Here is a 9,925-nt window from a genome sequence, read left to right on the forward strand (position 1 = left end):
AAGAAAATGAGGTATAGATTATGATAAAAATACTGCATAGCCCTGTCCTAGATTATCTCAGCCTCCCTAATTCCAATGACAACCCTACCTTCATCATCAAAAGCCATCAAACTCTGTAATGCTGGGGACAGAGAAGTACAGTAGATTTATAGTTACAATAAAATATTTACTTGACTGACCTTTTACTAACACATGCTTTTTCTTGTTGCTTTTTTTCCCTTTTGTTGTGGAAGGGATTTGTAAGCAAGCTGGATGAATTCATTCACTGGTTAAATGAAGCCATGGAAACAACAGAGAACTGGACTCCTCCTAAGGCAGAAACTGACAGCCTTAAACTGTACCTGGAAACACACCTGGTAGGACAGCATTATACTGTGATTCAAGTCAATAATATATCCTGTCCAGTTTTCCATTTTATTTACTTATTAATGTCTACAAACTTCATTTTAAAGAAATAACATAATCTTGCTGAGTGTATTAAACTGAAATTTCAACTGGTTCATGTTCCCGAAAAAGAAACCAGGTTCATCTTTTAAGGTTCCCGTTTTGAGCCCATGGCTGGAGAAAGGTGGAATAAAATATCCCCAATAAATTATTCAATCTTTTAAGCAAGAGTTGTGGAACAAAGGCTGTTTCTATAGGAGCCAGTATGGTGCTCTAATTATTATATTCAGGAAAATAAATCGTACCACCAAATGAAAGTAATAAGTAAAGGAAAAAATGGCTTTGCACTGACATTGTAAAATTTAAACAAGAATTCTTGTAATATTAATGAAGTTCTCATTATCAAGAAAATACTACTTTTTCTGCATTTTAAAACTCTGCCATTAGATCATTTAAACATTTTACGTGATGTGAGTTTTTATCACACAGCGAATATTATCAATATTGCTCTTATGCTAAAGGAAATACTGGGAAGTAATGGGTAACACTTGCATGGTGACACTTTGGAATCTATAGCAGACTGAAGTGATAGGATGAAGGGATAAAAAGGTGCAAACAAACCAGTTCATCTGACCACATTTAGAATTTGATACTGACTAGCTTTTCCAAGGATGTAACTATTTCCACAGGCAGAGTGCGACTTTCTTGTCTCTCCCCTCCTGTGGCAGTCCAAAATGTTTTCCCAGAGTGAAAATCCATGGAAATGGATCCAAGCCATTTACTTTTCCATATTACTATGAAATAAGGCCTAAAAATGTTTTAAATAAAATGAATAAATAAATTTCTGGAATTCAGTGTCTGGAAATGGGAGGTCTATATCTTCTATCTGTTGATCACTACTAAGGCACTATTGGCTTTAATATATCTGTAATTTTTTAAGCTTTATTTGGACTATGTGTCTACTCATCAAGGTGGTGCCTGCAGGGTTCATGTGTATCCTAAATGGTAGGAGGGGGAATGGAAAAGGTGACCAGAGGCTGGGACAAAAGTACCATGTATACGCCTTACAGATATCTATAGTCACTTCAAATTTAGTTGTGTTATGGGACTTAATTTCTATTGGACAATAAATATTAATGCTGAAAAATAACACTTGCCAGAAAGAAGAGAGTTTCCTTATTTAAAATGCTTTTAAATTATTCAATAGTTGGATAACTCAAAGGGGAGAAAAGTAAAATTTCTGTTTTTTCCGTTTAAATAGTTGTGATTGTTGGATATTAGCTTTGTCTGGCATTTTCCCTATGACCGGATGTTGTTAGGCCATATTTTATAGCAGTCTTCATTATGCATACAGAAGGGGTACATCCATATGCCCAAAAGGATTTGGAACATTCAGATGTCCCCTAAGTGAGGCTGGTAGTGCCTCATATACTATGGGGTGATTAAAAGACAACAGGTCAGAGGTTCCCTAGGTTATGTAAAGATAATTATTCAGTTTAGTAGATTGTGGCCTTGAAATATAATGAATATAATATAATGGACTGTTATTTCATTTTGACAAAATTGTAGCAGTAGGCATGTTTGTGGTTTGAGACACTATGAGCCCCAAAAGTCTACCCCCACACACATTTAAATACAATGTCTGTCAGTTACCGTTATGGGAAGCAGATGATAAATTATTTAATAAGAAACATGTTTGACACTAGAAGATAGAGTTAGTCACTGCTTTGTGATCTGTATTTGATTAATTAGAATGTCAGTTTTTCACTGGTATTGGTCTGGCAAAAATTCTAATCTGTGTTTAAACAGAAGACTCTGGAATTAAGTTTCCATTAAGTGCAGTGTCAGAATTATCTTGATACTGTATTTACATTTGGCACCAACATGCAGAAAGGGAAGGGTAGGTGCTTAGCTCCCCAAAATCTTTTGTTCTGTTGGACACTTCACATGTCTTCTTACCATATTAAAAACAAGCCCTGTTCCAAGCCAGTGTGTTAGGGTTTACTCTTGATGGATCTAACTTTTCTCGCCACTGCCCCTTTCCTCTGGATTATACTAACGCAGGATATCTGTATGCTACCCTCTTTGTAGCTGTTTTAACAGCATCTTAAAATATATGTGCTTTTCATAGCCTTTAACCTCCAATTTTTAACTTCCCATTTATTTTCTGTTGCTTTAGAGTCCCTTTCCCATTCTGTTTCCTAAGGTCTTTTTAAGAATGAAGTCTGCAAGCATGATTTATTCTTTTTAATATAATAACAGCACTTACTTTGGGGGTTCTTTATAGGTTTTTATTATTGTTAGGAGAAGCTGCTGCTTTTTAGGGCTATGGAGTGGGTTGGGAGAGCCCCCCCCAAAGTCCTCCACAACGCTCCATTAAGCAAAGACCTGATTCTTTCCCCTCAAAGGGTTTGGAGACAACATCATAGGAACTCAGCATGCATATGGCTGATGATTCATATGGAACAACCCAATTCACCCACTGGCTGTGTGTGTGATAAAGGTGCTGAAGTCAATTCATAGTTTTTCCACAGGAATTATTGAGCTAATGTATGAATGGAGACTTAAGTGTTTCTCTTCAGCAGATGGTCAACACAGTCAGTTTTAATAGTCCATGTCATCTGTTTGGCAGGTATATGTATGGAGTTTCTCTTGCCAGCAGGTCTGTAGCTAGGCAGGGGGATGAGGAGGTCTATGCCCCCACAGATGTGCCCAGTCTCCTCCAGGAGGATGCCAGACCCCCTGGTGTGGGCGGGGGGGCTCAGTTTTGTATGGACAATGTTTGAAGCTGCGGCCAAGCAGGAGGGGGGGAGAGGGGGCGGCCTCTGTGGGTCTTCCTGCTTCCACAGCCAACTTCTCAGAGCTCCTCTCCCTTCCCTCCTGCTCAGCCACAGCTGCAAGCAGGAAGACCCAGTGGGGCTGCATGACAACTGCCCACCAGGATAAGGAGCTGCTACTGCGGCCGAGCAGGAGGGGGGGCCGCCACCTGGCTGGGTTCATCAGGAGTCTCCTTTGCACATTGCGGAAGAAGGAGAGGAGAAAGCGGTGGCAGTCGGGGGTTCTTCCTTCTAGCTGGGTCAGAGTGGGGCCAAGATGACTGCTCGCATGTACAACATGTTCGCCTTTTGTATGGAGGTAGCTGGCCAAGCCTGGTGCACCCTGGAGTTCTGCTACATTAGCAATGCCAAGGTGAGCAGTGCGGCCTGGGGATCAGAGGGTTTGTACAAAGCTGCTGGGAAGCAAGTTGGCCTTTCTCCCCCACCCCAAGCTATTCTTAGAAGAGGCTGGAGCCACAGTGCTGGACATGGTTCCCTGGGAGTAAGCCTCCTAGTGGGGCTGGCTCCCGAGTCTTTCTCTCTTAAATAGATTAGTCACTAATTCTGGAAAACGAATTAAATTGTGATCTAATTGAGGTCCCCGCTCCAGTCTTTGCCCCCACATAAAATTTTCTGGGTACAGGACTGCTTGCCAGCTATATAGTTCAGCCAAATGCGGCATGTGAGGGTTTGTGGATCAGGGTTCCAAGGAATGCATTGAGACATGATCCAGGATAAAGTTATACACACAGTCCCTAGATGCTGGGGGCAATTTTTTAAAACCTCCACAGCACCCCTTACCATATATAAATTGCTCTTGCTGATTTCAGCCAAATATTTAGGACTCTCAGCTCTTCACAAATTTATTCCAAATGATGGTGGTGACAAGTGCCATCAATTCGCAGTCAACTCATGATGACCCTATAGGGTTTTGTTTCCAAGACAAGAGATGTTCAGAAGTGGATTGCTATTTCTGCCTCTGCGTAGCAACCCTGGACTTCCTTGATCATCTCCTATTTAGACACTAGCCAGGGCCAACCCTGCTTAGCTTCTGAGATCTGACAAGATTGGGCTAGCCTGGGCCATCCAGGTCAGGGCGATTCCAAATACAGTTTCCTGTACTGGTCAGCAATGTTCCCTCTAAACGGTGGAGTCTTGTGAGCAAAAATTCAACTTTGTGAGTGACTAGCATTAAACTTGTGAGTGAGCAATTTGGCTCCTGCATCAATTAGTTGCCTCTGGAGCCATCCTTCCTGAGCAAAGACAAAAATGTGTGAGCCGGAGGCTAAAAATCTGTGAGCTAGCTCACACTAACTCAGCTTAGTGGGAACACTGCTGGTCAGGTTTATATAATTATTTTGAGACTCTTGGGGCTATATTCCAGCTGTTGGAAAAGCCTTTCAAATTATGAATGGACATTTTTTTTAAAAAAATCTTTATTATAATAAAAGTCCCAATCCTACAAGAAAATTCCAGTGGTCTCGTCAGTAGGCACTGATCAAATCTAGTATCAGCTATCCTCTCAGAGAATTCACTGATTCCCATTACCGAGCAGTTCTACCAAAGTCAAAGAACATGGAACTGAAAACTGTTTTGTCCGTTTCAAGTTTGAAAGGAATAACTGAGCTCTGTCAGACTTAGGCAGAATATTTAACCTAAGTGAAGGTTCCACCAAAATTAGGAAGATTCAAATTTCATTTAGTGGTCACAGTAAGAGGAGAGATCAAGTGCCTAGAATAAACATTTATGTTTGTGAATTCTTCCTTCCCATTCTCATGTTCAAAATACTAGTTCACCCCATTAAACTATTAATGTAGTTCATCCCATTAAACCATGAATGTAATTTTCAGAATATATATTCCACTATGTTCAAATTTCTTTTATTCCTCTTTTTCGAAAGATAGATGAAATCTTCCAACTTCTTTTTTCCTCATTCTGTTTGAAACAAATGGATGCATCATTTGAAGTCTTAGAAAAAATTAGGAGTGAAAATCATTTAATTAGGAGAATTGCTGGATTTCAGCACTTTCTTTTATTGATTTAGAAAATGCCCCACCTGGCCCAAAGGTATAGTGGGGCTATTCGGGGGCTCTGCCTCCTTCCTTAAAGGCACAGCCCCACAAGATTTCCTTCTGAAAATGTTTTTTTAATTCTTTTTTTAAAAAACATTTTTAAAGACTTTAGCAGCTTTTTTTAAAAAAAAAAAAAAAGATGTGAGAATCCCTTTCCCCAATGAGCAGAAGCTGCAACAGCAGCACCTCCCTCCTCCCCGGCTCTTCCGCTCGAGCTCTCAGGCTTTGGTGTGCTTTCCGTTTATCAGCAGTCTCATTGCTCCATGGGAAGCTAGCTCAAAGCAGCCAGCAGAAGGCAGGATGGGGGGGGAGAGAAGCGAAGAAAAGAAGAAGTACTTTTTTTCTGTGTGGGCTAAAGTCAGGCACCAAGACTTCCCCAAGTCAGCCAGGCCCCTGCATTTCACACTCCACCCCTTCTTCTAAGAGCTGCCATCATAATCTGCCCCCACCAACAGGCACACTTTACTTAGATCCTGTGTAAAACAGCTGCTCCCCACAGTCTAAAGTAGGTCTTGGCTCTTATGTTTCCAGATGTTCCCAAGCATAGAGATCTGTCCAAATTTTGGCTTCAAAACTGAAAAAACAATGGCTGGTTCTAATCAGCAGTTCAATGAATCTCAGTGACTCACAGCACTGAAATTCTTCCACAGCAAAACCCTGGGTGAATAGAACTGCTTGGTTGACCATAGCTTTGCCACGAGGGATTGTGGGGAATGTAGTCAATTACTTTGCTATGCAAACAGATGTCCTGATTTGGCATCAAGCTTTCTGAATAGGAAAGCAGATATGCTATATTGTAGCAAAAGTGCTCAGCAGGTTGGAAGAGATTATTTATTTAGATATATTTAGAGCTCACTTTTCTCTTTAACGCGCAACCCAAACAGCTAACAACATTGTTGTCCTCTCCTTCATTTTATGCTCACACAACCGCCGTGTGAGGTTAGGCTGACACTGTAAGGTTGCCAGCTTCAAGTTGGGCAATTCCTGGAGCAGACTTTTTAATGGCAGCCCCACCAGAAGAAAATTGCCCCACAAGCCACAAAATCCGGGCTATGGGCCTGTGCCCCACCCACAAACATTGTTAGTATTCAGACTCAACATTTAGATATTCATTTTAAGAATCCGCTGTTTGTACTTAGTTTTTTTCCCCACAGAGGACAATTTATTTGGCTGGTTTGGACAACAAAGTAGCTCTTTGCATGAAGAGGAGCAGGAACAGTAACCTCCTGGTCCGCCTGGCAAGTTACCATACCTCCTGAATGAGGCAGCAATTTTAATAAAGTTTCTTCATGGAGATCTCAAGTATCTTTATTAATCATAGATTTTTAAAAAAAGTTTTGTTAGACTTCTAACTGCACACTATATGTGCTCATAAACTGTAGCTGCCTATGATTCGCCAGTAATACAAATACAATAAAGATCCTTAAAGCATTATTGTAAAACTATGACATATTTTGTGTCTAAGAGCTGATCTATATATTAAGAAAATCATGTAATTTGGTCTTCCTAAGCTTGTGCCACTCAGAATGCAAGTAGGGATATCAAATGGTTGATTGAATGCGCCTGCACAGGGAAAAAAATCATCCCTGCATGTAGAAACTAGAATGTCAGGGGGAAGAGAGACCAGAGCTAATTATAAGTAAACTAACCTGATACCCATGCTTCACTACGGTATTTAACTTCCATAAATCCAGTTATAATACTGAAGATGTACAGTTTGAAATATAACATTTGTTGTAGGAATTCTAATGGAGAAGATTGTAGTGTAAAAAATGAAGTCAGACATGTGTACTTTTTTTCTCTCTACTGAAGGACCTCTCTATAGACTGCTGGGGCAGGCTCCCTCATGGCTTTAAGCACCATGCAATTGCTGCTGCACCTGACAGACAACCGCCTGATTGGTGTAGGAGGTGGGAGTGTGTTGGAAGCTATCAGAGAGGCTGGGCCAGCATCACCGCTGTGATCCTGCTGGGGCAGCATCCCTGATGGATTAAAGTACCCTGGTCCTGCTCCTACACCTGACCAATGTTACCTTTAAGCTGTGGAGCCCTGCGAGTAAAAATTCTACTTTGTGAGCTACTGGCATTAAAGTTGTGAGCAGGTGATTTGGCTACTGCATAAATTAGTTTGCACTGGAGCCATCCTTCCTGAGCTAAGACAAAAATGTGTGAGCCAGAGGCTAAAAAACTGTGAGCTAGCTCACACTAACTCAGCTTAGAGGGAACACCGCACCTGACAGACACCCGCCTGTCTGGTGTTGGGGGGATCATGTTTAAAGGCATCAGGAAGGCTGGGCCAGCAGCAGGGCTAAGGCAATCCTGCTGAGCAAACCTCCCCGGTGGCTGTAAGCATCCCACCTCCTCTCCTACACCTGACAGGCAGCTGCCTGTCCAATGTAGGAGGGGGAGGGGGGAGGAGTATTAGAAGCTACTGTGGAGGCAGGGCTGGCAGGACCACTAAGGTGTTACTGCTGGGGCGGTAACTCCCTCGTGGCTTTAACCACCCTGCAACTGCTGCTGCACCTGACAGAAAACTGCCTGTCAGGTGTAGGAGGGGGAAGCATGTTTGAAGTCATAGGGAGGCTAGGCCAGCAGCATTAATGCACCTCACAGGTGGTTTTTGGCCATTCCTGATTTCCTCAAGTGTCATTAGCTCTGTGCAGTCTCCTGTAACTATTGTTTTTACCTCAGAACATTGAGCTCTGCAGCTGACCAGTCAGAGGGTGGGGGGTGCAAGGAGGCAGCTGCCTGGCAGCCTCATAGGAATCAATGGGGGGAGAGCTTCCGGTCTTGGCATTTGCTATGGCAGTCGCTCTCCTGGACCTTCGGGGGACGATTGCCAGAACACATGGCTAGGAGGGGGTGCGATTGTCCTCATCTCCCACGGAACCCTTGCTGATGGGTTCCAAACCATGGAGCGCTAGACGGCTTCTCTGCCGGCAATCCTGCCGGTGAAGGGGGGGCCATCCATGCCCTGACGGTCCTGCTGCAGAGTTTCCAGATGGAACTAGAAGTGCACACCGGATCAAGCGCCGGGTGATCTAGCGATTTGGCAACATAAGCAAAATTGAAATTGTCTAATCTTTGAACTGTGAGTTAAGTTGAAGTGAGAACACCAAAAAGAGCTAAAGCCACCCTGTGGGAAGCAAGGGGGGAGGGGACTCTCCTCCGATAAGACAGACTTAAAGCGAATTCTATCGTTAAAGCAGGGGGCAGGCTTTCAAAGCGAAAAAGACTGAAATAAAAGACTTTTAAGAACTTACCAAGTGTAACTGAGAACTTTAGAGACTGTGATAACTTTTGACAAAAAGTAAACAATTCCTCAAAAATGGTGCCTCCTACGAGGAAAGAGGAGAAGGAGAAGATAGTGAAAGCTAAGGCTACCGAAAGCACCAGCCCAGCGAGTGTTGTGCCCAGACAGGGCACAAACTCAGACCTTCAAAGGCTATTAAATGAAGCACTACGTCCTCTGCTGGAACAAGTGACGGAGATAAATCGAAAGCTGGATAAGCAGCAAGCTCAAATTTACGAGACTGTCAAAAAAATAGATCAAACAGACCAGCAACTTAAAGAAGTGAACACCAACACCAAAAAGCTGCAAAAACAAATGCAGCTAATGGAGAAGAAGCGACAAACAGACGAATCCCAACTGCTACAGTTACAAATGGAAAAGGCAAGCTATGTCCTATTTTTCAGGGAATTTCTGAGGGAAAAGGGGAGAATCTCACACAGACAATGTGTGAAGCATTGGAGCAAATGGCAGACATTAAAGCGGATACTTTGCAAAATGGTATTGATATGGTCTACAGATTGTATTCAGAATTTACAAGGAATAACCTGCCAGGAGAAGTGATGCTGAGATTCTCCAGGAGGAACATCAGAGATAAAGTTCTTAAAGCAGCTAATGGAGTTACCCTGAAAATCAAGGGCAAAGAGATAAAGGTTTTAAAGGATATTCCATTTGAAATAAGGAAGAGAAGGCGCAAATATAAAGACTTGGTCGCATTTCTACAAAAGAAACAAATTGTCTACAGATGGATTCTGCCTGAAGGAGTCATCTTTAAGTTTGAGAACGGAAAAGAAAAAATTGACACTGTGGAAAAAGCGAATGAATTCCTGCATCTTCATAGTCGTCCAGCAGAAGGAAAAGAAGAAGAAAAAGACAACCCCAAGAAGGATGGCGGAGATGGAGCAGAGCCATCTTCTGGTGAAGAATCAGACTCACACTTGGGGGCAGTGCCCCCAAAACGAGCCTATACACTGAGGAAGCCAAAGGAGAAAAAATGATTTGTTATTATAACTCTGAAGTTAAAAAAAATGTTTAAAATAAGCTTTCTTGGGCTTTTTATGAAGTCATAGTAGACGATGTTTAATTTTGAGCGGAAGTTTAATAGAAAGATGATTAACATGTTCAATGATTTTTTACGAATACCTAGCTATATAAGCTTGTAATCTTGTTAAAGCAATTTGTATGACACCCACTCTTGGGTTTTTAGAGGTTTCTTTTCTTTATCCCTATAGTTTGTAGACCCTCTCTTATTTTTTCATGTAGTGTTTAGTTATAGAAAATGCAATAAAAAATCCCCTTCGGGGGGCCAAAAAAAGAGGAATCAATGGGGAGAGCACATTTTCCCCCTTTTGACCCACTTAGGAG

General features: G+C 42.1%; 1 protein-coding gene across 2 annotated transcripts in view; it reads left to right on the forward strand.

The window, feature by feature from the left end:
- The window catches only part of AKAP6 (A-kinase anchoring protein 6), a 325,414-nt gene that overhangs the window by 90,258 nt on the left and 225,231 nt on the right, over window positions 1–9,925 (forward strand). For both annotated transcript variants that reach the window (XM_015415204.1, XM_015415203.1), the window contains one exon: window positions 234–356. In XM_015415204.1, the coding sequence (XP_015270690.1) occupies window positions 234–356 (123 nt within the window). The remainder of the gene's footprint in view (window positions 1–233; window positions 357–9,925) is intronic.

The sequence above is a fragment of the Gekko japonicus genome, unplaced genomic scaffold (assembly GCF_001447785.1).
Source record: "Gekko japonicus isolate JY-2015 unplaced genomic scaffold, Gekko_japonicus_V1.1 scaffold83, whole genome shotgun sequence".
Taxonomy (NCBI): Eukaryota; Metazoa; Chordata; class Lepidosauria; order Squamata; family Gekkonidae; genus Gekko; species Gekko japonicus.